This window comes from Bos grunniens, chromosome 3, assembly GCF_055505025.1.
Source record: "Bos grunniens cultivar Pamir isolate PY7600 chromosome 3, Bosgru_T2T1.0, whole genome shotgun sequence".
Lineage (NCBI taxonomy): Eukaryota > Metazoa > Chordata > Mammalia > Artiodactyla > Bovidae > Bos > Bos grunniens.
In genome coordinates this window covers 9,520,551-9,547,239 of record NC_141167.1, presented here as the reverse complement: position 1 = coordinate 9,547,239, position 26,689 = coordinate 9,520,551, and the positions used below count along the sequence as shown (strand labels likewise).

Below are 26,689 nucleotides of genomic sequence, written 5' to 3'. Positions count from 1 at the left end.
TGAGACAGGGTAACCTTTCGTATGGGCCGCCTCAACCAGGGTTAGAAGTCCCAGCCTCACCTCAGGACCCCCCGGTGAACTAGGTCACTGCATTCTCTTCTAGCCCCCTTGCTAGGATTGGTTCAGCATTCATGATTTCCTGTCTGTAGCTGGGCACGGATGAAGACCAAACTTGGCTGGCCCTGGCCACAAACCTCTGGAAGTCTGGTCCCAGCAGGTCAGGGGTCATTCTTCCCCAGCCAAGCAGACCATGCCCTGCTATAAAAGTTGTCAGATGAAAAGGAAGAACCTATGCCTTGGCGCTTCTGTAACATAGGCTGTGTACTTCCCAGGTGGCTCAGGGGTAAAGAATCCGCCTGCCAGTGCAGGAGACATGGTTCGATCCCTGGGTCAGGAAAATCTCTTGGAGAAGGAAATGGCAACCCACTCCAGTATGCTTGCTTGGAGAATCCCATGGACAGAGGAGCCTGACGGGCTACAGTCCATAGCATTGCAAGAGTCTGACACGACTTAGTGACTGAGCACGCACACACGATCATAAGCTGCTCTCAACTGGAAGCGATGGTGGCTTCTTTGGTAAGAATTGATCCCAATCCCCAAAGCTAGTGACCATCCTATCCCACAGAAAGTGTAAGTTTGGAGGTGTCGATGGGAGGTTGTGTTTGTAAAAGCTGTGCGTGTGGGAAAGGGCTGCCTAAATATCACGTATCATTGCCGTTGCTCTGTGATGATAATGATGAATAAGGAAAACAAAGCAACTCAGGTTTATCTCACCTAGAACCTAGCAATTCTCAAAGTGTATTCCATAGAACAATTCAGAAGCTAACAGGTATTTCTGAGAGAAAAAGAAAAGGAAGAGAGGAGAGATTCTGTCGTCAAATTTGTGGAGATTCTGGTTAAAGCAAGGTTTCTCTCCTGCAGTACCTCTGAGATAAATGCATAAGTATTGGTTTCTTCCAGAGGAGAGAATTCCTGTAGCATTTTTAAAAGTTGAATGCTCTTCTCATGGAATTTATTTCTCGGCCTGTGTTTTATGGAACATACTTGGGGAAACATTTCTAGGCATCATTCTGCAATTAACCAAATTTGACCCCAAACTGCATAGTTGGCTATTCCAAGCCTAACATGGATAGTATTTTGCCATGTTTCCCCATAGGGTACCGCTGATGCTGCGTGTGTTGCTCTGTCTAGACAAGGTGGAGCATCCTGGTGCTGGAGTGTGATGGGGCAGGGCGGGCTGAAGAGGGAACAACGGGGTTCCGGCAGCATCACAGGGGACCTTGTGCCAGCCTAAAGCTGTTCATCAGAGAGGCTAAGGCATGCCATAGTCTCCTGAAACAAGAGAGGTACAAGTGGGTACAGAATAAGACTCAGAGCTTCTCTTAGAGAGTGATTAGGGGAAGGAGGAAAGCCACACAGCTCACTCCTCCCTTGTAATCCTGCTGTACCTAAACCTCCACAGGTCCCACCCTGGGGGTCTCTGAACTTGCCCCTGAAACCCCTCTTCTGGTTCAATATCGAGTTCCTTAAAGCCAGGCTCTCCCTCTCCTGTCCTCATCCCCTTTTCTCCAGAGAAACCCCCAGTTCCTTAGGAAGCTGAAGTCATTGATGGAGAGAAGACTCACCTCTGGGGCAGAGTTGATAAAACTGGCACATTACAACCCAGGATGCCCAGTTAAATTTGAATTTCAAATAGCTTCTAATATAAGTATATCCCACATGTTGCATGGGATATACTTATACTTTAAAAAAAAAAAAGATTTGTGTGTTTCTCTGAAATTCAAATTTAACTGGGTGTCCTGGATTTTAACTGGCAGCTCTATTCTGGGGCCTAGGATGTAACCTTTTTGGTGTTGCTTCTAAAGAATCTCAGGTGAAACAGGAGGCCATGGGGCCCCATGGTTATGAAGCGTCAGGGAGAATTCCCACTGACAGCCCCTCTGCACCCCCTGCTGGTGGGATGAGGGATGTCTGTGAAGCCCCAGGTAGTGATGGTGGTGGGGTGGGGCCGCTGAGGGGTCTGACTGGGTGCAGGTCAGGCATGTTCTAGGCCTGGCAAGGAAAATAACTGTGCAGGTGTCCAGAGCACTGCCTCCATGCTGGAGACGCAGTGAAACAAACACGGGTCTTGAAGATCAAGGTCGCAGCCTGATTAGGACACAGGTGCTGAGGACAAGGACTTCCCAGGTGGTGCTGGTGGTGGAGAACCTGCCTGCCAGTGCCGGTAGACATAAGAGACATGGGTTCGATCCCTGGGTTGGGAAGATCCCCTGGAGGAGGGCGTGGCAACTCAGTCCAGTATGCTTGCCTGGAGAATACCGTGGATAGAGAAGCATGACCAGCTACAGTTCATAGGATCACAAAGAGTCAGACACGACTGAAGTGATTTAGTACACACACACACACACACACACACACACACGCTGAGGTCAAAGGGCTCAAGTGTCAACCCCCCGCCCTGATGCCAACCAGCCGCGTGACACTGAGTCAGAATAGCCCCATTGTTCCTCATTCCCCTGTCCCCCCAAAGGGAACAGTCAGAGCCCCTCGCAACAGGTAAGATGACATAGAAGAGCCAGGTAAAGTACTGAGCAGAGTGCCCAGCTCATATTAAACACCCAAAAGGTGACTTATTATTATTGCAACTAGCTGCGTGACCCTTCAGCTCTCTAAACTGAGCTCTTTAGGGTAAAATCAGGTTCATAATACCAATCTAAAGAGTAGCTCTGAGCACTAACATAAATTCTATTTTAATGGGAAAGAGCGGTGACTGAACACACACACACAAGCCTTATCCCATAGCCAACACAATGCCCGCTTTGCCCAGTGCCACACTGATGGAGAAAGGAAATGTGATTTTGGTCTCAGTCCTCAGGTGCAAACTGCCTATTCTGTCTTCTCTCTGCCCTCCTCCTGCCAGTCACCTCTGACAAGGTCTCTCACCTACAGCCCGCTCCCCTCACAGCCCCTTCCCATCCTGGACTCCCAGCAAAACTGAGCTTTTCTTAGTTTTCCTTCTCAGTTGTGGGAGATGAGAGGAGGTTCCTGCGACTGTAACTGAATAAACACGAGTTCACGGGTACCCGACTGTGGCCCGTGGGCTGGGGGCCTGTTGTATAAGTAAAGCTGGGCTGGCTTGGGTACTGTCTACGGCTGCTTTTGTAGCACAGTGAAAAAAGCTGAATCACTGGGTCAGAGACCATTAGGCAAGGCCAGAAGTATTTACTCCTTGGTTCATTGCAGAAAAAGTGCCAACCCTTTGCTTTGCTTTGCTTTGTTGCTCCCTATGTATAATGCACATTTTATATGCACAGAGTATACATTACATATATATATATTCAATACATTCCATTAGGGTACTCCCTTCCTGCCAGGCATTAAATCAAACACTAGATAAATAAAGAATGCATCATTCCTGCCCCTCGGGGAAGTCCAGAGATGAAAATAGACACCTAAACAAACAATTACAGGCAGGCTTAGCTCCCGTTTGGAAGCCAGGGTGTTGTAAATTAATGAATGATTGAATTGTAATGTCGTACGACAAGTGCAGGAATTGAAGTGCAAGTAAAACCCCAACTTAATTCTGCAAGTGGGTCCAAAAAATCCAATCATGTAAAATGTGGGCCGGTGAGATTGCAAAATTAACCAAATGACCAAAACGAGCCTATGTAGTTAATGGGCTGGGAGTTCCAGGATTCTGGGAGCTGGTTGCCAATGACATTAAACCTGAATTTACATTCTATCAGGATGTCTTTTCCTGGGGTTTCCAAGTTTAGACAAGACCCTAGGGTATCAATGAGGGCTTCACAGAGGAAGTGGAGGGGGGCAAGATTAGAGGAGCAGAAGGTAAGGTAGAAAATGTCAGCAGGGGTCAGATTATAGAAGGAGGGGGCTGCCTGAGCCTAAGATTTGATTTATTCTGACAGCAATAGGAGGGTTCTCGTGGTTTTCTTTTCTCTTTCCTTTTATTAATTTTGATATTTTCAAATTATTATTTATTCGTACATTCATCACGCAAAAGACTAGAGGACCTGCATTTGCCTGTGTCTCTTGGTGGTAGGAAACCCACCTTGGGCACACGTGTTCCGAAAGGGAGAACAGGGCAGGGCCATGGTGAAGTTGCCATTCTAGAAAGCTTACTGCAGCATCAGTGCAGACAATGCATTGGAGGGGGAATGGCTAGCAGCAGGGTGATCAGAGTTGGGTGCAGAAGTCCAGGGGAGAGATGATGAGGATCCTCAAATGAGAAGGAGGGAGAGGGCAAGTGTGATTTATGGAGGACAGCGATGTCCCAGGGAGAAGCCAGGCTTGCTGCTCCCAGAAGTCAAAGCTCAGTAACAAGAAAGGCGCTGGAAATTGAACAGTTCACAGCTCAGAGAGATAACCCAACCGGGCTAATGGAATAACCTACATGAATAGGCTACCGCGAGTGGTTCTCACTTTCAGCTCTGCTCTCCAGTCACCCAGAGGAGCTTGGGCTCTTCCTCTGAAATTCCAATTCAATAGGTATGGGGACAGGCCTAGGCGTGGGATTTTTATAAAATTTCCCACGTGCTCCTGATGCCGAAGGTTGCAAAATTGCAAACATGAGCCAAGAGAAAGGCTCACAGTGGAGAGTTTATGCCAGATGCTGGGCAGGAAGAGACTTGGGAGGACAGGCCCTGTGGACTCGTGAGTGGCATACCCGGTCTGAGGTCCTGGCACCCCTGCCTTCGTTTGATTGACAGGTAGCAGGAAATGTACAGGACCAGGCTCCCTGGTGGTTCAGACAGTAAAGGATCCACCTGCAATGCAGGAGACCCAATGTCGATCCCTGGACCGGAGGCTCCCCTGGAGAAGAGAATGGCCACCCACTCCACTATTCTTGCTTGGAGAATTCCATGGACAGCGGAGCCTGCATCCTTGGGGTCGCAAAAGAGTCGGACATGAATGAGTGACTAACACTGAACTAGGGTTTGACTTGCCTGGTTTTCACCCCAAGTCATTCCCATGAGGAGAATGAGTGTGAGTCTCCTATGAGGACGTTTCAAGGCACACCAGGTACCATGAGCTCTATGTGGAATGATCAGTGCAAGCACGGCCTAGCACAGGTCAAAGCACATGGGCTCAGCAGCCAGGCATTGCTGTGGACACCCAGCTGCACCCCCAGTGTGCTATGGGGTCTCGGGTAATGTGCTCCCGCCTCTCTGGCCATCATACTCATCTCAACAAGGGATAATAGCCCTTCTCGCAGTGGTTTATTGGGAGGATTCAATAAGAGCATTAAGTCACTCAATAAACTTTGATCAAGGTATCATTATACATCAGGTGCTGTTCAAGGAACTAGGATACAAAAGGGAATAAAAGAGATTAAAAAGATGCCTGTCTTCATGGAGCTTATATTGTAGCAGAGTGAGGCAAACAATAAACAATGCATCAGCTGCATACTGGATCAGATGCAGATGGGAGGAGAGGAAGTGCAGACAGGTATGGATCATTCTCTGGGATGGACATATATAGAGAGCACTTGACAGTGAGCATGCCACATAGTAAGTGTGCAGTTGTGTTAATAAGCCAAACAGCTGAAAGCAAGGGGGTTGTAAAGGTTAACTAAGATATAATGTGAGATGAGGAAGTGCCTAGCCTAGCATAGGCACTCAAAAGGTAATGGGTCTTATTCTTTCCTCCCCTGACCATGCCCACTGCCCCTCAAGTCTCTCTGTCACACACACACACACACACACACACACACCACCATCTTCCCTGTCCATACCCACTACCCTTCAAATCAAACACAGGCACACACACCCAACACCATCTCCCCTGTCCATGCTGAGGGCTGGGAAAGAAGCAATCCTTCCTGCATCTTTTCCCCCAGCCATCCTGTCAGTTTGTATCAACCGTATGGCCATGGAGATCAAACAAGTTACTTGATGGAAGATAAGGAATCAAACATATGGAGGGTGCTTGTCCAGAGAGCATAAACGACTCTTCATTATAATATGGCAACTAAAGTCTCAAATTAAAAATAAAAGAAGGCATGATGTAGCTTTTGCTGCACTCCAACCACAAAGGAGATTCATTGTCATACAATCACTGAGAATATCATGTTGATTGGCAAGAGCCTGGCTTTGTAGAAGGGACAAAATTCCCCACAGCTAATCTACAATGGAATTGTTCAATGTCAGGCACAGCTTTAATAATACTGTTCTCGGCTGCCTTGGATGTAAATATCCCACTCTTCATTTTGTAAGCAATCAAAGGGAAGTTTTATAGACAGGAGAGCATGAACAGTTATAATATCTGTGCCCAAAAAAAACACACAGACAAAATCCAAAAATCAAAGAACACTGTGCCTTAGAAAGTCTGGCTTTGTGGCTTATCTCCAATCTCTGTCTGTCCAGCAAGTTGTGCGTCAGACACATTACAAAAGACCACACTTTAAATGTTGCCCTTGACATTATTAAAAAGTACAAGAAAGGCAAATCAGACTAGAGAAGAAAAGACAGACAATTAAATCTGGACAGTCAGGTAATCACCCTTCATTTTGTCTCAGGGTCTAGAATAATGAAGGGAGGAAGGGAACTCTTGGTCATTAAGCACCCACTGTGTACTGGGCACTGTCTCTGTATTCCAAAATGAAGGGTGTTGAATGACGGAGCAAGAAAGACCTAGATTCACAGCCTAGCTCTGCCAGTTTCCAGCTCTGTGGCATTAAGGGAAGTTGCTTAAGCTCTCTGTGTCTCAGTTTCTTTTTGTTTTATTTTTTCATCTGTAAAATAAGGATAATAAGTATCGCACATGATTGTTTTGAGGATTAAGTAAAATAAATTTGTAGCCTTGGGCCCAACACATGCCAGGAACTCAGTTCAGTCAGTTCAGTCACTCAGTCGTGTCCAGCTCTTTGTGACCCCATGAATCACAGCACGCCAGGCCTCCCTGTCCATTACCAACTCCGGAGTTCACCCAAACTCACATCCATCAAGTCGGTGATGCCATCCAGCCATCTCATCCTCTGTTGTCCCCTTTTCCTCATGCCCCCAATCCCTCCCAGCATCAGAGTCTTTTCCAATGAGTCAGCTCTTCGCATGAGGTGGCCAAAGTACTGAAGCTTCAGCTTCAGCATCATTCCTTCCAAAGAACACCCAGGGCTGATCTCCTTCAGAATGGACTGGTTGGATCTCTTTGCAGTCCAAGGGACTCTCAAGACTTCAACACCACAGTTCAAAAGCATCAGTTCTTCAGTGCTCAGCTTTCTTCACAGTCCAACTCTCGCGTCCATACATGACCACTGGAAAAACCATAGCCTTGACTAGACGGAACTCAATGGTGGGTATTATAAACCTAGCTTTATTTCATCTGTACATCAGCCCTGTTATGAGTTGAATTGTGTCCCCCCAAAAGAGATTAGGGGCTTCCCTGATAGCTCAGTTGGTAAGGAATCCGACTGCAACGCAGGAGACCCTGGTTCAATTCCTGGTTCGGGAAGATTCCCTGGAAAAGGAATAGGCTACCCACTTCAGTATTCTTGGGCTTCCCTTGTGGCTCAGCTGGTAAAGAATCCACCTGCAATGCAGGAGACCTGGGTTCAATCCCTGGGTCGGGAAGATCCCCTGGAGAGGGGAAAGGCTACCCACTCCAGTATTCTGGCTGGAGAATTCCATGGACTGTGTAGTCCATGGGGTCACAAAGAGTCAGACACAACTGAGTGACTTTCACACTCACTTCAAAGGGATGCTGAAGACCTAACCCCAGGACCTGTGTATATGACCCTCTTTGGAGATAGGGCCTTTGCAGATGATGGAGTTGAGATGAGGCCATTGGAGTGTGTCCTAATCCAGTATGGTTGATGTCCTTTTAACAAGGTGAAATTTGGACCCAGGGAAACAAAGGGAAAATGCCCAGTGAAGGTGAAGGGTTGGATGGAAGCATGGACAAGTCAAGGAACAGTAAAGTTTTCTAGATAATGACCAGAAGCTAAGAGGAGTCCCCTACAAGTTTTAGAGGGATCATGACCCTGCCGACACCTTGATTTTGGACTTCTAGCCTCTGCAGCTGTGAGACAGTAAGTATCTGTTGTTTTAAGCCACCCAGTTTGTGACACTTTGTTGCAGCAGCCCTGGGAAGCTAATACAACCCACCCCTTCACTCTAGAGGAAGAAAAATAAAGTATCCTCATTTTCAGATGAATAACTGAATGATGAAGCCAGAGAGGTATAGTTTATGGCTCAAGATCACTCCGCTAGAGGTGGATGAGCTGAGATTTGAATCCAGGCCTCTCTGAGGCCAACATCTGCCCACTCTCCATGCCCTGTGCGGCCTCTCAGGAGCAAAGCTCAAGTTAAAAAAGGAGGTAGGGCTGAAAATGAGCTCCCCACTCATCACACCCAAGTCCCAGTGGAGGTGCCAGGTCAGAGTGGTCTGATTATGAACAGCTCATTAAGTAAAGAGCAGTGAGCATTTGAGAGTGACTTTTTAAAAAGAATCGGATTTTATTTATAGTGATGTTCCAGTCATTAATTTCAAAGGAAGAAAACCCAAAGCAGAAGTAGGTTCATTAAAAATTTGACATTAGTAATTTAATTAAACTGGATTTTTGCGTCTCGTTGCGGAAAATGAAACGTTAGTTCTACACCAGTTCTTAGCCCATTTCCCCAGGTTGGCTCCCTCCCCTCATCTTAGCTTGCTTTCTTCTCCAAATGTTTACCTGACCCACCCCTTGCAACTCCAACACTCACACTCACATCACAGTCTCTGCCTCTGCTGTAGCCAGCAGCTTGGGACTGTGGGAAATGCCAAGGAAGCCGGCAGCAAGGGATTATGGGAAATGCCAAAGGAAGCCGGCAGCAAGGGATTATGGGAAATGCCAAGGAAGCCAGCAGCATGGGATCATGGGAAATGCTAAGGTATCCAGCAGCCCAAAGACTACATTCTTAGCTAGGCTAATAGGGTGATGAGGTCAGTCCTTTTGTCTGGGTCATCTCACTTGTCAGAGGTAGAAAATAGGCAGGGAAGAGCTCTTTAGCCCTTAAGATAGTTCTCACAGAAACATAAGCCATTTAAGGTCAGAGACCCTTTTGTCCAGTTAACTGCTCTATTACCAGCATAGAGTGCAGCAGGCCCACAATACATTTTCATTGCCTGAAGGAGTTAATGCCTCAGTGAGGAATTCTTCCAAACAACTAATTAATGAACACTCAAATATATCCCTACAAGTGCCAGACACTGTGTTAGGCTCGCAGGGACTGCATGGCCCAACAGCACAATGGAAGGACAACATCTGCCATTCTTGAGCACCTACTCTGTGCTGGGCACTGTGCCAGCCATGCATCGGTTATGATCAGTAACCTGGTAAACCCCTAGATATTACTGTCCTTTTTCAGTTGAGGAAAGTAAGGCTCAGTGAGGTCACATGACTCAAGGCCAGGGAATAAGACACTGACAGCCCCTTGCTTCAGGCCAGATTAAGCTAGTACCAAAGTCTGCCCTTTCCTTCCACAAGAAGGGAGGAGAGGAGAAGGCAGAGGGAAAGCCTCCTTTCTGAGGGCTCTGAGATCAGTGTGGATGGCTGAGATGGTCCTGAAAAATAGTAATACGGGCTGGAAGAGCATACATCAAGGACCAGGGAAGCTTTCTAGAATCCAGGCTGGTTATCTCCATTTCTTTATTTCTCATCATTGCCACCCTTCCCCTCTTACTGCAGGCTCCCTGAACTCTTAGGTTGTCTCTGGCCTCAAGGTCTTTCCACATGGTATTTCCTCTGCCTGGAACACTCTTAGACCTAGCTAATTATTACTAACCTCGCAAGGTTCAGCATAGACATCTCTTCCAGGAAGCTGGCCCTGACTAACCCCTGACTAGGTTTGGTCCCCTGCCTGGTTCCTATTTAACTATAAAGGACTTCAGTTTAGTTCAGTTCAGTCGCTGAGTCATGTCCGACTCTTTGCCACCCCACGAATTGCAGCACGCCATCCTTGTCCATCACCAGCTCCTGGAGTTCACCCAAACTCGTGTGCATCGAGTTGGTGATGCCATCCAGCCATCCTCTGTCGCCCCCTTCTCCTCCTGCCCCCAATCCCTCCCAGCATCAGGGTCTTTTCCAATGAATCAACTCTTCGCATGATGTGGCCAAAGTATTGGAGTTTCAGCCTCAGAATCTGTCCTTCCAGTGAACACCCAGGACTGATCTCCTTTAGGATGGACTGGTTGGATCTCCTTGCGGTCCGAGGGACTCTCAAGAGTCTTCTCCAGCACCACAGTTCAAAAGCATCAGTTCTTCGGCACTCAGCTTTCTTCACAGTCCAACTCTCACATCCATATATGACCACTGGAAAAACCATAGCCTTGACTAGACGGACCTTTGTTGGCAAAGTAATGTCTCTGCTTTTGAATATGCTATCCAGGTTGATCATAACTTTCCTTCCAAGGAATAAGCGTCTTTTAATTTCATGGCTGCAGTCACCATCTGCAGAGATTCTGGAGCCCCCCAAAATAAAATCTAATACTGTTTCCACTGTTTCCCCATCTATTTCCCATGAAGTGATGGGACCAGATGCCATGATCTTCGTTTTCTGAATGCTGAGCTTTAAGCCAACTTTTTCACTCTCCACTTTCACTTTCATCAAGAGGCTTTTGAGTTCCTCTTCACTTTCTGCCATAAGGGTGGTGTCATCTGCATATCTGAGGTTATTGATATTTCTCCTGGCAATCTTGATTCCAGTTTGTGCTTCTTCCAGCCCATTTCTCATGATGTACTCTGCATGTAAGTTAAATAATCAGGATGACAATATACAGCCTTGACGTACTCCTTTTCCTATTTGGAACCAGTCTGTTGTGCCATGTCCAGTTCTAACTGTTGCTTCCTGACCTGCATATAGGTTTCTCAAGAGGCAGGTCAGGTGGTCTGGTCTTCCCATCTCTTTCAGAATTTTCCACAGCTTATTGTGATCCACGCAGTCAAAGGCTTTGGCATAGTCAATACAGCAGAAATAGACGTTTTTCTGGAACTCTCTTGCTTTTTCCATGATCCAGAGGATGTTGGCAATTTGATCTCTGGTTCCTCTGCCTTTTCTAAAACCAGCTTGAACATCTGAAAGTTCACGGTTCATGTATTGCTGAAGCCTGGCTTGGAGAATTTTGAGCATTACTTTACTAGTGTGTGAGATGAGTGCAATTGTGCGGTAGTTTGAGCATTCTTTGGCATTGCCTTTCTTTGGGATTGGAATGAAAACTGACCTTTTCCAGTCCTGTGGCCACTGCTGAGATTTCCAAATTTGCTGGCACATTGAGTGCAGCACTTTCACAGCATCATCTTTCAGGATTTGAAATAGCTCTTAGTATACCTTTAAACATATGCATGTCCCACTGGACTGGGAACTCAGATTCTCTTGTGTGGTACTCTCTGTATCCATGCTCTAAGCGCGTTATATACCTCCACTTATTTAATTGTCACAACAACTCCAGAGGAAGGTACTGTTGTGAACTGCCTCTTACAATGGAGGAAACTGAGGCCCAGATAGGTGAAGAGACTTTCTTAGGGTCCCACAGGCAGTAAGCCACCAGGGTGGGATGTGAACCCAAGCACTGAGGCTGTTAGGCCTGTACTTTGCACAGTCTTACTCTATGGCCTCTCAGGGCTGGTGTGCATAAACCATCATCAGATGAAGTAATGGGGAAGTTTTATGGCAAGTTTTCCAGGTGGTGCAGTGCTAAAGAATCCTCCTGCTAATGCAGGAGATGCAGGAAACGTGGGTTAGATCCTTGGGTTGGGAAGATTCCCTGGAGGAGGAAATGGCAACCCACTCCAGTATTCTTGCCTGGAAAATCCCATGGACGGGGGAGCCTGGAGGGCTACAACCCATGGGATTGCAAAGAGTTGGGCATGGCTTAGCAACTGAGCATGCATGCATGCACTTGGATGGCAGTCTGGACGCAGCTGTGACCACTTGTCTTCACCTTGTGGGGAGGTGTGGAGTGGTGAGAGGTGGGACCTTCTGGGCACAGGCAGTTCCAACTTGAGGAAGAAAGGCACAGGGTAGGGGGAGCTGAGTCAGGGTGAACGTGTGACTTAGGCACAGAGGTGATGCACGCACCCTTTCTCCCTCCTGATTGGCGGTCATGATGCTCTAGCAGCCTCAGCAAGACTGTTTCCTCTGCACAATGAACAAACGCTGGCAGCTGGCCGTTACTGCTCTGGCTCAGGTGTCACTGTATGTGGTATTCTCTGGCTCCCCATTTTCCCCTTGAAACGGGTCAGTCCAATCAGAACTCAGGTTCTTGTCTCCCTACCTCACTGCCTCTTTCCAGCACTAATTACCCCTTCAACTTCCCTAATCCCACTGGGCCAAACTCCTCTTCTGGCTGCCAGGGCAGATACGCATGGAAGAAAGGACATCAGGTTTAATGAGCACCTACTCCGTGCCACCGTCTGTGTCCCTTCCACGGTGTTTAGTGGGAAGGACTGTAGAGTCTGAGATCAGAGCAATAAAACCCAAGAGATTAAAATGATTTCCCTGGGACATCTCAAAAGATGGGATAGACTTGTTACTGAACCAGGATCGTTTTGCCCAATGCACAGCAAGCCACAGTGCTGAGATGCCAAGGTTTGCAGCAAAGAGAGGGTTTATTCACAAAGCATCCAAGCAAGGAGATGGGAGAACAAGTCTCGAATCTGCCTTCCCAAAGGGAAGTTCATTTCAGTTCGGTTCAGTCGCTCAGTCATGTCCGACTCTTTGCAGCCCCATAGACTGCAGTACACCAGGCTTCTCTGTCCATCACCAACTCCCAGAGTTTACTCAAACTCGTGTCCATTGAGTCAGTGATACCATCAAACCATGTCATCCTCTGTCATCCCCTTCTTCTCCTGCCTTCCATCTTTCCCAGCATCAGGGTCTTTTCCAATGAGTCAGCTCTTCACATAAGGTGGCCGAAGTATTGGAGTTTCAGCCTCAGCATCAGTCCTTCCAATAAATATTCAGGACTGATTTCCTTTAAGATGGACTGGTTGGATCTCCTTGCTGTCCAAGGGACTCTCAAGAGTCTTCTCCAACACTGCAGTTCAAAAGCATCAATTCTTCTATGCTCAGCTTTCTTTATAGTCCATCGCTCACATCCATACATGACTACTGGAAAAACCATAGCCTTGACTAGACAGACCTTTGTTGACAAAGTAATGTCTCTGCTTTTTAATATGCTGTCTAGCTTGGTCATAACTTTTCTTCCAAGGAGTAAGTGTCTTTTAATTCAAAGGCAAAGGCCTCAGGATATTTGTGGGATAGAGACTAAAGAAGCAAGGTGGTCTGAGGCTTGGGGAGCATGGGGAAAGGTGATTGGCTAAAGGTGCAGTGATCATCCTTCTGCACACGTGTAACTAAGCTACAGGCCTCTGCATGTTTTGAGGGCACTTAGCACCCTCTGAGGGTAGAGTTTTTCAGCCCTCTGACATCAAATGGTCACCGAGTGTTCACTCACACATGCCCAGTGAGAAAGTGGGTGGTGTTATTTAGTCTTAATCAGCTCAACCAGACACAAATTCCTGGAAAACAATTCAGGCAAGCATTTGTTGTTTGGGTTCTCTGTTCCTTGGAGGAGGACATGAAAACCTTTTATAGCAACAGATAAAATGACACTGAGTGGTGAAGGCAGGATAGAGCTGTAACTGATTGAACTGACCCACAGCTTCAAACATACTTCACACCCAGGGCTGCTCATGAGAAAGGGCAGGAAACCTGGATGTCTGGGAATAAATTGCACTTGGGGCTCCTTTTGAACACATGACCCCTGTGAGTACTCAGGGCCCCGGCAGCCGGGAGGGTGGCGGTCCTGTCCTAGGGAACAGAGGAGGCTTAGGGAGGAGGGTCGGAGGAGGGTCACCACCGGAGGTGGCGCTCGGAGGCAGGGTTCAGGGCTGGAGCCCCGTTCACGGGCTGCATCTCTCTTTCTGCTCACAGTGCTCCCCAGCCACACGTGTGGGAACCCCGGGCGGCTGCCCAACGGCGTCCAGCAGGGCTCTACCTTCAACCTCGGTGACAAGGTCCGCTACAGCTGCAACCCCGGCTTCTTCCTGGAGGGCCACGCTGTGCTCACCTGCCACGCTGGCTCTGAGAACAGTGCCACGTGGGACTTCCCGCTGCCCTCCTGCCGAGGTAGGTGGCCAGGGTGGGTCTAAGGGATGGATGGCCCCTGGGAGGCCTGCTGGACCTTCCAGTGGGAGCCAGTCTCCATCTGCTCCAGCGGAAGGTGGGGTCCCCACTACGGGAAGCATGTGTCTTAGAGCCACCCAGAGTCCTCAGGGGTCCCACGTATTCTGGGGGCTTTTAGGCTTCATCAGACCTCCTAGCCCTCAAGTGTGTACTCTCTCAACCTCCTTCCTCCACGTCAGCAAATTTATTTTTAGCTGGTCTGCCCTCCTCTCATGCCCTCCTGTCTTAGAAGAGACATCGTTTCCCTTCCTGTTACCGGCCTGTCTCCCATGAATGGCTCTCTCCCAGCTGCTTTCCCCCTGACCTCACCCTGGCAGTTCTTCTCTCTTTTCTTTAAATTCAGCCCCTCTCTCTGTTTTATGGTATCCTCCTCTCAGCCTTCAAATATGCTCAGAACCTCTTTACCCCAACACTGCCCCCCAAGAAGCCCCACCTCCCTTCAGCACTACGTTGACCTCAGCCTCCTGGCTGGGATGACCAGCTTGTCCTGGTTTCCCCAGCACATTCCCATTTCTTAGCTCCCAGAATCCTGCATCATGGACAGCCCCCCCCTCAGTTCCAGGCAATCTGAGACAGTTGATCACTCTTTTCTCAGCCTATTTCTCCCTCTCCCCACAATAATCAAGCTTATTTCTAAGATAATTTCTCATGCCTCTTATCTGATGACAAAAATAGCACATGATCATTTTAAGTGATCTTAGCAAATACAGAAAAGACTAAAGAAACAAAATTTGCCTGTTTTCACCATGATTTTCAAATATTCCCTTCCCATATTCTTCCTGTTTTTTTTTTTTTTTTAATGGAAGACTAGCTGACTTACAATGTCGTGTTAGGTTTAGGTGTACAACAAAGTGATCCAGGCTTCTCTGACAGCTCAGTTGGTAAAGAATCAGCCTGCAATGCAGGATACCCCGGTTCGATTCCTGGGTCAGGAAGATCCACTGGAGAAGGGGTAGGCTACCCACTCCAGTATTCTGGCCTGGAGAATTCCATGACTGTGTAGTCCATGGGGTCACAAAGAGTAAGACACGACTGAGCGACTGTCATTTTCAAAGTGATTCAGATGTACATATATCTATATATATTCCTTTTCAGATTATTTTTCATTATAGGTTATTACACGGTGTTGAACGTATTAATAGTTCCCTGTGCTATAGAGTAAGACCTAGTTATTTATCTATTTTATAAGTAATAGTATATGCCTATTAATCCTAAACTCCAAATTTATCCTCCCCCACCCCTGGCTTCCCCTTTGGTAACCATAAATCTGTTTGCTTCATCTGTCAGTCTGTTTTGTTTTGTTTTAATGAATTCATTTATATCACTCTTTTTAGATTCTACCTATGTGTGTGTGTGCGGGTGCTCAGTCATGGCCAACTCTTGGCTGGTCTTCCCGTGGATGGAGTGGGCTGGGGTCATGGTTCTCCCCAAGTGCTCACATCACAGCAGTAATTCATGGGTGTGCAGAGCCTTTAGGGGGCACAACTCACCCCAGCTCACTCCTGACTCCTGTTCAGCCTCTCAGATGATGATAATTCTTCCCCTCTTTCTTTTCCATTGGCTTTTCTCCCTATCTTCCCCTTAAATGGCCTCCTCACGGGGAACTTATTGCATCTCTTGGAGTTTTTCATCCACTGTGCTGTGTGTGCTTAGTCGCTCAGTCATGTCTGACTCTTTGTGACCCCATGGACTATAGCCCACCAGGCTCCTCTGTCAATGGGGTTTCCTAAGCAGGAATACTGGAGTGGGTTGCCATTTCCTTCTTCAAAGGATCTTCCTAACCCAGGGATCGAACCTGCATCTCCTGTGTCTCCTGCACTGCAGGTGGATTCTTTACCCACTGAGCCATTGAGGAAGCCCACTAGGGCTGTTGCTTGAAGTGACACTTTGATCTCCAACCCTCCCTCTGTCCTAAGCGTCTGGCCCACAATTATATCAAACTCTCCTGAACCCCTCCCTTCAAATGAAGCATTTCCCAACCTAACACTTCCTATTTTCCTGAACCTACTCTTTTTTTTTTGCACTCCCCAACTCGGTGATGAATGTCACCATTCAAGGTGGCCAAAGCAGACGTGCCAGGGGCATCTAACACTCCTCACCCTTTTTGCTCCCAACATCCTTAGTCCTGACAAATCCTTCTCTGCGCTGACCTTCCCCTCCACACCTCTGCTGCTTTTCAGGGGACCCGCTGCTGATGGTCCAGGCTCTCTCAGCTCTCACCGTCTCACTGCAGAGGATCTCCAGCCCTCCAGCCCTCTCACCGCACACATCCCAATTCATTCTCCACTGCAGGAGTGAACTTCCTAAGACACAGATCTGACAGCATCACTTCATGCTTAGATTTCTGCCAGTGGCTCTTTATCACTGACAGGGTCAAGTTCAGATTCCTTAGCATGGAGCACAAGACCCTTCTGGAAGGAGTCCCAGACCGATCTTTCTAAGTCATTTCTAAGTAGCTTGCAATTAGCCACATCAGAAATGCTCCCTTCCAGAACACACAGTCTAGGGAAGTCAGCCAAGCATGTGAAATCTTACTTTCAGGAGGGCTTCGAGCCTCGGAGATTCCTGAGGGCCCAAGGGGGCTGAGACGAGGCTCTGTTCAAAACTGGGGCGGGGGGAACAAAACACTGTCCCATTCTCGGAGCCCCCAGAGCCCCCCATTCCCTATGCTTTGGGGGTCCATTATTCTATTTCACTACATGGTACATGAAGAGCTAAGAAGCATTCCCAATAATGTCCATGATTTTCTGTAAGTGATTTTCCAAACCAAGTGATTTTCTTAGGAGGCCAAACCAAAAGGAACAGAGAAGGGTGCTTCTCATGTGTGCTGGACGCCGGAAGCCACAGTCTTGCCAGAGTTCATGGATTCAGACTTGGGGAGGATTAAAGCCTTTTGACCTTTCTTCCTCTCTCATAGAACTCTCTGGGGATGGCATCTGTGAGTGGATTAACTTCATCCACTGGGCAGTGGTCCGTAAATACTTGCTGCATGAATGGATGACTGGATGGGTCTAATTCACCATCAGGATTATGTAGGCCTACGAACCCAAAGGAGAAATTACTGGCCTGGGTTAGCCCACCTGCCCAGCAGCTTGGAGTGACATGAGCTCTTTGGGTCCAAAGCTTCACAGAGCATGTTGAAGGGTGGTGTACCTCTGCCTCAAACAGTATATGCCACCCACCTAGCTGAAAGAAAGACTTGGAGACACAGCCCAGACCAAGAGGGAACAGGGACCAACTGGGGCCTGGGGGCAGAGCAGATGTGAGTCTGACCTCTCAGGAGGCCCATCCCAAGGCTACTAGCCATCAAGGCTTGGCCCAGCTGGCAAAGGGAAGGAGGCAAGATTTCCCTTCAATTTGTGTTATTTGGGAGCATCTTTTCAAAGGCAGATGTCCTTGGGAGCCCTAAACCTTGTTGAACCTTTCTGATTCACAAGGAAGACTATGTGGATCTCAACAATGGGCCTCTGACTTGTGAGGTGCATCGGCCCTGGATCAAAAAGGGCTGCATGGGGGAAAGAAAGGGGTTCATATGCCCTGGGGGCTGAGAGGCAGATGGCGGAAAGAAAGCAGCCTGAACAAGAAAGACTTGGTCTCTGAGGTCCGAGTCCAGGCTGCCCCCAAACCCAGGGAGTTGGCATTTGGTCTACAGCAGCCTGGGTGGCTAGTGCCCCACTGTATTCCAAATGTTCTGGATCCAGGGAGAGGAACCTGCAAAATATGAGACAGAAGCAGAATGTCAGGAATAGAGAGCATGGATTCAAACCTACATTCAACTCTAGCCATGCCAGCTCAGAGCTGTGGGTCACTGGCCTGCCGCCAAGCCTAAATCTTAAAGCCAGGACATGAATAGTAGCCTTAAAGGGTGATTGTGTACACATTCATTCACTCAGCATTTAACAACTTTTTTAAAAGACTTTTTTTGACATGGACCTTTTTTTTAAAGTCTTTATTGAATTTGTTATAAAATTGCTTCTGTTTTATGTTTTGATTTTTTAGCCATGAGGCATGTGGAACCTTAGCTTCTCATTCAGACATCGAACCCACACCCCCTGTGTTGGAAGACAAAGTCTTAACCAGTGGACCTCCAAGGAAGTCCCAGGATTAATTTAACTTTTGATTGAGTACCTACTCTGTGCTAGCCAGTCACTGACTCAATCTTTATTTATTAAATTCTTGTTAAGTGCCAGATACTGTTCTAGATGCAGAGAACTGCAGTGATGAAGAAGTCAGACCAAGTTCCATGAGCTCATAGAGTTTCAGTTCAGTTTAGTTCAGTTCAGTCACTCAGTCGTGTCCGACTTTTTGCGACCCCATGAATCGCAGCACGCCAGGCCTCCCTGTCCATCACCAACTCCCAGAGTTCACCCAGACTCACGTCCATCAAGTCAGTGATGCCATCCAGCCATCTCATCCTCTGTCATCCCCTTCTCCTCTGGCCCCCAATCTCTCCCAGCATCAGTCTTTTCCAATGAGTCAACTCTTCGCATGAGGTGGCCACAGTACTGGAGTTTCAGCTTTAGCATCATTGCTTCCAAAGAACACCCAGAGCTGATCTCCTTCAGAATGGACTGGTTGGATCTCCTTGCAGTCCAAGGGACTCTCAAGAGTCTTCTCCAACACCACAGTTCAAAAGCATCAAGTCTTTGGTGCTCAGCCTTCTTCACAGTCCAACTCTCACATCCATACATAACCACTGGAAAAACCATAACCTTGACTAGATAGACCTTTGTTGGCAAAGTAATGTCTCTGCTTTTCAATATGCTATCTAGGTTGGTCATAACTTTCCTTCCAAGGAGTAAGCGTCTTTTAATTTCATGGCTGCAGTCACCATCTGCAGTGATTTTGGAGCCCCCAAAAATAAAGTCTGACACTGTTTCCACTGTTTCTCCATCTATTTTCCATGAAGTGATGGGACTGGATGCCATGATCTTCGTTTTCTGACTGTTGAGCTTTAAGCCAACTTTTTCAGTCTCCTCTTTTACTTTCATCAAGGGGCTTTTTAGTTCCTCTTCACTTTCTGCCATAAGGGTGGTGTCATCTGCATATCTGAGGTTATTGATATTTCTCCCAGCAATCTTGATTCCAGCTTGTGTTTCTTCCAGTCCAGCATTTATCATGATGTACTCTGCATAGAAATTAAATAAGCAGGGTGACAATATACAGCCTTGACGTACTCCTTTTCCTATTTGGAACCAGTCTGTTGTTCCATGTCCAGTTCTAACTGTTGCTTCCTGACCTGCATACAAATTTCTCAAGAGGCAGGTCAGGTGGTCTGGTAGTCCCATCTCTTTCAGAATTTTCCACAGTTTATTGTGATCCACACAGTCAAAGGCTTTGGCATAGTCAGTAAAGCAGAAATACATGTTTTTCTGGAACTCTCTTGCTTTTTCCATGATCCAGCAGATGTTGGCAATTTGATCTCTGGTTCCTCTGCCTTTTCTAAAACCAGCTTGAACATCAGGAAGTTCACGGTTCACATATTGCTGAAGCCTGGCTTGGAGAATTTTGAGCATTACTTTACTAGCATGTGAGATGAGTGCAATTGTGCAGTAGTTTGAGCATTCTTTGGCATTGCCTTTCTTGGGATTGGAATGAAAACTGACCTTTTCCAGTCCTGTGGCCACTGCTGAGATTTCCAAATTTGCTGGCATATTGAGTGCAGCACTTTCACAGCATCATCCTTCAGGATTTGAAATAGCTCAACTGGATTTCCATCACCTCCACTAGCTTTGTTCGTAGTGATGCTTTCTAAGGCCCACTTGACTTCACATTCCAGGATATCTGGCTCTAGGTGAGTGATCACACCATCGTGATTATCTGGGTCATGAAGCTCTTTTTTGTACAGTTCTTCTGTGTATTCTTGCCATCTCTTCTTAATATTTTCTGCTTCTGTTAGGTCCATACCATTTCTGTCCTTTATTGAGTGCATCTTTACATGAAATGTTCCTTTGGTATCTCTGATTTTCTTGAAGAGATCTCTAGTCTTTCCCATTCTGTTGTTTTCCTCTATTTCTTTGCATTGATCGCTGAAGAAGGCTTTCTTATCTCTTCTTGCTATTCTTTGGAACTCTGCATTCAGATGCTTATGTCTTTCCTTTTCTCCTTTGCTTTTCACTTCTCTTCTTTTCACAGTTATTTGTAAGGCCTCCCCAGACAGCCATTTTGCTTTTTGCATTTCTTTTCCATGGGGATGGTCTTGATCCCTGTCTCCTGTACAATGTCACGAACCTCATTCCATAGTTCATCAGGCACTCTATTTATCAGATCTAGGCCCTTAAATCTATTTCTCACTTCCACTGTATAATCATAAGGGATTTGATTTAGGTCATACCTGAATGGTTTAGTGGTTTTCCCTACTTTCTTCAATTTAAGTCTGAATTTGGCAATAAGGAGTTCATGATCTGAGCCACAGTCAGCTCCTGGTCTTATTTTTGCTGACTGTATAGAGCTTCTCCATCTTTGGCTGCAAAGAATATAATCAGTCTGATTTCGGTATTGACCATCTGGTGATGTCCATGTGTAGAATCTTCTCTTGTGTTGTTGGAAGAGGGTGTTTGTTATGACCAGTGCATTTTCTTGGCAAAACTCTATTAGTCTTTGCCCTGCTTCATTCCGTATTCCAAGGCCAAATTTGCCTGTTACTCCAGGCGTTTCTTGACTTCCTACTTTTGCATTCCAGTCCCTTATAATGAAAAGGACATCTTTTTTGGGGTGTTAGTTCTAAAAGTTCTTGTAGGTCTTCATAGAACCATTCAACTTCAGCTTCTTCAGCGTTACTGGTTGGGGCATAGACTTGGATACCCTTTAGCATCTGGGGGGCAGAAACAGACAAAAGTCAAAGAAACAGTTTTCAGATTACCACTGGAACTATGAGGGAGATGAAATAGCCAGTGACAAGGAAGGGAGCTGTCAGGAGAGGACTCTTGGGAGGTGACATTTGAACTGTGTCCTGTAAGACAGGGCTTCCCAGATGGTGCTAGTGGTAAAGAACCTGCCTGCCAGTGCAGGAGATATCAAGAGAAGTGGGTTCAATCCCTCGGTTGGAAAGATCCGCTGGAGGAGGGTGTACCAATCCACTCCAGTATTCTTGCCTGGAGAATCCCATGGACAGAGGAGCCTGGCAGTCTGTAGTCTATATGGTTGCATAGCGTCGGACTTGGCTGAAGTGACTTAGCATGCCTGAATGACAAGAAGGAGCCTATTGTGTGAAGACCTGGGGAAAGGAATTGCAGATGCAAGACCCTCAGGTGGGAGAGAGCTTGACATGTTAGAAGAAGAGAAAACCAGTCCATGGGGCAGTGTAGAGTCAGGGGAGGAGACGAGGGGAGTGGATGGGGCTGTGGACAAGTTTGGGACAAGAAGTTTGGGTTTGATTCAAAGTTCAGGAGGTCGCCAGGGAAGAGCTTTCTGCAGAGGAGTGGCACAATTGAACTGATTTTTAAAAAAATTGGATGATACAAGGGAGAGAGCTTTTAGTTGGCAAGAGGCCAAACTGGGATGCCAGTTAGGAGGCAGCTGCTGTGGTGTGCGGGCTGGAGCTGATGCAGCTCAGTCAAGGGTGGCTGTGGTAGAGATGGAGGGAAGGGGGCAGGCTGGGTCTGTGGTGTAGAGCACAGCCAGCAGCCTTGTGATGAAATGAATGCAGGTGCTGGTGGGGTCAAGGTTGACTCCTAGGCTCTTTCTGGAGTGCTGGCAGGGTGGGGATGCCAGTAACCAAAATGGGGGTGACTGGGGCAGGGAGCAGGAAGTGTGTACCCTAAAGACAGTCAAGAGAGCTCATTTTGTCTAGGTCAAGTTTGAAATGCCTATGATATCTCCAAGTAGAGGGTATCAGTTCTATGGCTAGAGGCAGTTCAGAGCTAGAAAGATCAGGAGACGGATAAGAGCCAACATGGTGATGGAGATAGCGTAGAGGGCCTGGACACTGCATGCTGGGCCCCCTTGTGCTGAGCCAATTATACGACATACAGCAGGCACCAAATGCCACGGCAGGTAGTATGAACATTGAGTGTTTCTGACCATGCGGCCTTGGCAGGGACCGTGGCTCCCTGAGAACATTCCTAACTACAGTGTCCCTCCACTGCCCCTGGGATCGCTGGTCCTACTTCTGTCATCTTTGCCATCACTGGTGCCTCAGACCATAAAGAATCTGCCTGCAGTGCAGGAGACCTGGGTTCTATCCTGGGTAGGGAAGATCCCATGGAGAAGGGGATGGCTACCCACTCCAGTATTCTTGCCTGGAGAAGTCCATGGACAGAGGAGCCTGGAGGGCTACAGTCCATGGTTTTGCTAAGAGTCAGACATGACTGAGCGACTAACACTCTCACTTCACTTATTGCCAACACTACTGTTACTGTAGCAAAACCACTCAGAACGTGGGCCCTGGAGTCCAATCACCTGGATTCCAATCCTGTCTGAGTGACTCTGGGCTAGCTCCTCAACTTCCTGTGCCCCAGCCTTCTCACCTGTGGATGATAAGAAGAGCCGTACTTAACTGGTAAGGCGAAGGGAGGCTCAAGCTGATAAACACTCCGCATGCAGCAGAGGGCCCTGTTCACAGTAATGGCTCAGTGACAGCTAGCTGTCATGATTCTGATAGCCATGGCCACCACTGGCCAGCATGTATCAAGCACAAACTGGGTGCCAGACCCCACGTTATCTAATCCTCACACACACAAAAAAAACCCAGGAGATTAAGATATTACAGTGAGGCAATTGAGGTTGGAGAGGTTGCTGGTGGTCACACAGCTGGAAGGTGATTCCACCCAAGTCTGTGTGCCGACTAGCCATGATCTTGGCCACCCCTGTCTACTGCAGACGAGGACAGGGGCTTATGACTCATGTCAGGAGACTCATGGTGGCATTGCTCCTTCCAGAGCCGCTGCAGCTTGGTCAGAGCCCAAGACCCTGGTCCCTGCTGAGGTACATCCCCTACCCGGGTCTGCCAGGCCAGGGGCTGCCCCGTCTCCTGTGGTTTCCCTTTGACCTTCCTCTTGAACTTGTCCCAGAAGCTCCTTAGGAGAAACCTCAGGGAAGGGCCTAAGGTGGTTCTGCTGGGCATTGATGCTTAAGGGTGGGGGCCAGGGTCTGAGGGACCAGGGTTTCCTATGAAGAAACCTGACCCAAGAACTCACCCAGCTCCACCTGAGCATGGGTGGTGGGGCCCTCCCTGTGGAGATAGCACACAGCCCCTGCCTCAGGCCCCTCAGGAGAAGAGAAGGAGAGCAGGAGGAGGCTTCTCCCACCCGCAAAACCCCCTCGGGGGTCTGGGGCTTCCAGGAGCCTGTGTCAGGACTGGCATCGCAGGGGCCGAGACCCAAGTGGCAGAGAAAGAGGTGGATAACAGCATGGAGTCTGAGCATCCTGGATTCGAATCCTGGACCCAACATTTAGTAGCCATGTGACCATTGGCCAGTTTTTAAAACTCTCTGAGCCACAGTTTTCTCCTCTGTAAAGTGTGGATAACATAACACCTGTCTCTTTGAGCAGTTAGAGAAGAAAATGAGAAAATGCAGATGCAGGGGAGCATCTGCCGTGACATCTGGCCTGTAATGAAAGTGCAGCAAAGAAGCGGCACATCACTGAGTACCGTGTCCCCTCTACATCATCCTCTCGGAACGGCACCTCGCGGGTAGTGTCTATGGAAGGAGTCTGGGGGTGGCAGAAACAGCGATGCTCTTGGGCAGTTGGCAGTTTCTTCATTTAGAAAGAGGTGTCCTTGGGGGATGAATTGAGAGGGAAGCATCGACATAGGTCCACTACCGTGTATACAATGGCTAGCTAGAGGGAAGCTGCTGCCCAGCACAGGGAGCTCAACTCGGTGCTCCCTGCTGATCTAGAGGCCGGGGGTGGGGGGGGCAGGGGGGGCAGGCAAGAGGGCAGCTGGTTCACACTTGTACAGCGGAGACTGACTCAACATTGTAAAGCAGTTATACTCCCACTAAATAAAAAGAAGGGGTGTCCTTGATAAAGCCAAGGATAAAGGGGCACCTGATGTGAAGAGCTGACCCATTGGAAGAGGCCCTGATGCTGGCAAAGATTGAAGGCAAAAAGGAGAAGGGGGTGACAGAGGATGAGATGGTTGGATGGCATCACTGACTCAACAGACATGAATTTGAGCAAACTCTAGGAGATGGAGGACACAGGAGCCTGGCGTGCTGCAGTCCATGGGGTCACAAAGAGTTGGACATAACTGAGCCACTGGACAACAACAACAAAAAGGGCAGAATTCTGAGCCTCCAGAAGAGGGAGCTGATGAGGGACACTGAGCTCCGCAGTAGAAGGAAAGGGGTGGGGGGCGCTGCTGGTGACTTTGGGGCTCTCATGCCCTGGCTCTCTCAGCCTTGCACTTGGGTTGTCAGATGGCAGCTTCTCTCCAAGAGGGACCAGTTGAAATTTTCCTTTTCTCAGAAGCTGAGTAGCCCTGAGCAGGGAAGACATGGACAGAACTCCAGTGCTGAAGACCTCACAGCTTCTAGGCATGCAAGATAGTGCTCTGGAGTTGGCTTCAGATGGTGGAGGGTGGGGAGGGGCGTGACACAAGCTTCTCCATCCCTGCCTGAAATTTGTGAGTCACCAGAGAGTTAGCAGACGTCAAAGGGGGCTGAGAGAGAGTTCTGTAAAATTATAGTTAATTGAGGAAATTTCAGTGGAACTTAAAGACGATCATAAATAAACTCATAAACTTGGAAAGGCAACTATCAGCATAACACACCTGCGCCCTAGAATAGACATGACTTAATGGCGATGGAGAATGCCCATCACCAGAGCAGGAGGAGGTGTAAATTAATATTTTAGGAGTGTGGTGTCAGCGGAAGGTTATATTTTACAACCTGAGGTTGTAACCATGAAATATGATGCCTTGTTTAAAGTGTGAGAAAATCTCCAAACAACTTTTACAGCATCTTCAATCAAAACTGGATGTTGCAGGATCAAGAGTGTCAGAGGAGCCTAAGAGGCAGGGAAGATGCCAACAGCAAAGATGCCATCGTCAGAGAAGACTTGTGCCTCTAGCCAGAGGGTCTCAAATTCCCGAGTCTTCAGTTCAGCACAGTCTAGAAGTCATTGACTAAAACTGGGAAATTTGGGGATGAATTTGAGTCAGTAGAAGTAAGGTGGATGAACCTAGAGCCTGTTACACAGAGTGAAGTAAATCAGAAAGAGGAAAATATCGTATATTAATGCATATATATGGAATCTAGAAAATTAGTTTGGAAGGAATGATGCTAAAGCTGAAACTCCAGTACTTTGGCCACCTCATGCGAAGAGTTGACTCATTGGAAAAGACTCTGATGCTGGGAGGGATTGGGGGTGGGAGGAGAAGGGGACGACAGAGAATGAGATGGCTGGATGGAATCACCAACTTGATGGACGTGAGTTTGAGTGAGCTCCGGGAGATGGTGATGGGCAGGAAGGCCTGGCATGCTGCAATTCTTGGGGTCGCAAAGAGCCAGACACGACTGAGCGACTGAACTGAACTGAACCTATTCACAGAGAAGAAATGGAGACACAGATGTAGATGTATTATTTGTCTGCCTTGACTCTTTTCCTTTGTTTCTGCATTTTCTCACTTTTCTAATTAAATTTACTCTTTGGAATTGGAAGAAGACCTAGGAGGCTAAGGAAACAAAAGGAAGGGGATACCAAGGGTCAGGGGGAGGGTAGAGGGGAGGCTCTGTCCCTGAAAAGATCCTGCAGGGTCCTGCTCAGTTTCAGGAGGTGTGATGTAGTGAAGTGAATTGAAGTGAAAGTCGCTCAGTTGTGTCCGACTCTTTGCAACCCCATGGACTGTATAGTCCATGGAATTCTCCAGGCCAGAATACTGGAGTGGGTAGCCTTTCCCTTCTCCAGGGGATCTTCCCAACCCAGGGATTGAACCCAGGTCTCCCACATAGCAGGCGGATTCTTTACCAGCTTCCCCAGTAGAGGAGACCATAGTCTGGGTGCCAGAGAGACTCGGCTGGAATCCCAACTTGGTCACCTGCTGTATGACCTTCTGAAAGTTGCTGAATCTTTCTGAGCTTCAGTTTACTGTTTCATTTATTTGTTCAACACATATTTACTGGGTGCCTCCTATATACTAGGAAGTGTGGTAGATGCTGGGGACAGAACAGACATGGACCCTGCACTCACAGATTTTACTGTCTAGACATTAAATACATTACTCAGTTGATCAATTAATTATGATAAAGTATGTGGTACTCTGAAAATATATGATGGGGAGAGGGGGTATGCTGTTTCTGGAAACATCCTTGAGGAAATGACTCTTAGATTGGGACCTAAAGGCTAAGGAGGGGACAACCAGGCCCAAGGAGGTAGGGAAGAAGGTTCCAGAAAAAGAGAACAGCCTTTTCACAGGTTCTTGGGCAGGGAGATGCTTGGTGCAGCAGAAGAGCTGGGAGGAGGCCAGTCTGGTTATGGGAAGTAGGTGGGGGAGCGGCTGGTAAGGGGAGGCCCTGTGAGGTCCTTGTCAGCCCCTGGAGATTCTGCTTTCTCCTGAATGCCAG

At 47.7% G+C, this 26,689-nt stretch overlaps 1 protein-coding gene across 2 annotated transcripts in view; it reads left to right on the top strand.

Moving 5' to 3' along the window:
- CSMD2 (CUB and Sushi multiple domains 2) overlaps positions 1-26,689 on the top strand; it is a 693,739-nt gene that overhangs the window by 234,051 nt on the left and 432,999 nt on the right. For both annotated transcript variants that reach the window (XM_086378081.1, XM_086378078.1), the window contains exon 4: positions 13,929-14,123. In XM_086378081.1, coding sequence (XP_086234207.1) covers positions 13,929-14,123 — 195 coding nt within the window. The remainder of the gene's footprint in view (positions 1-13,928; positions 14,124-26,689) is intronic.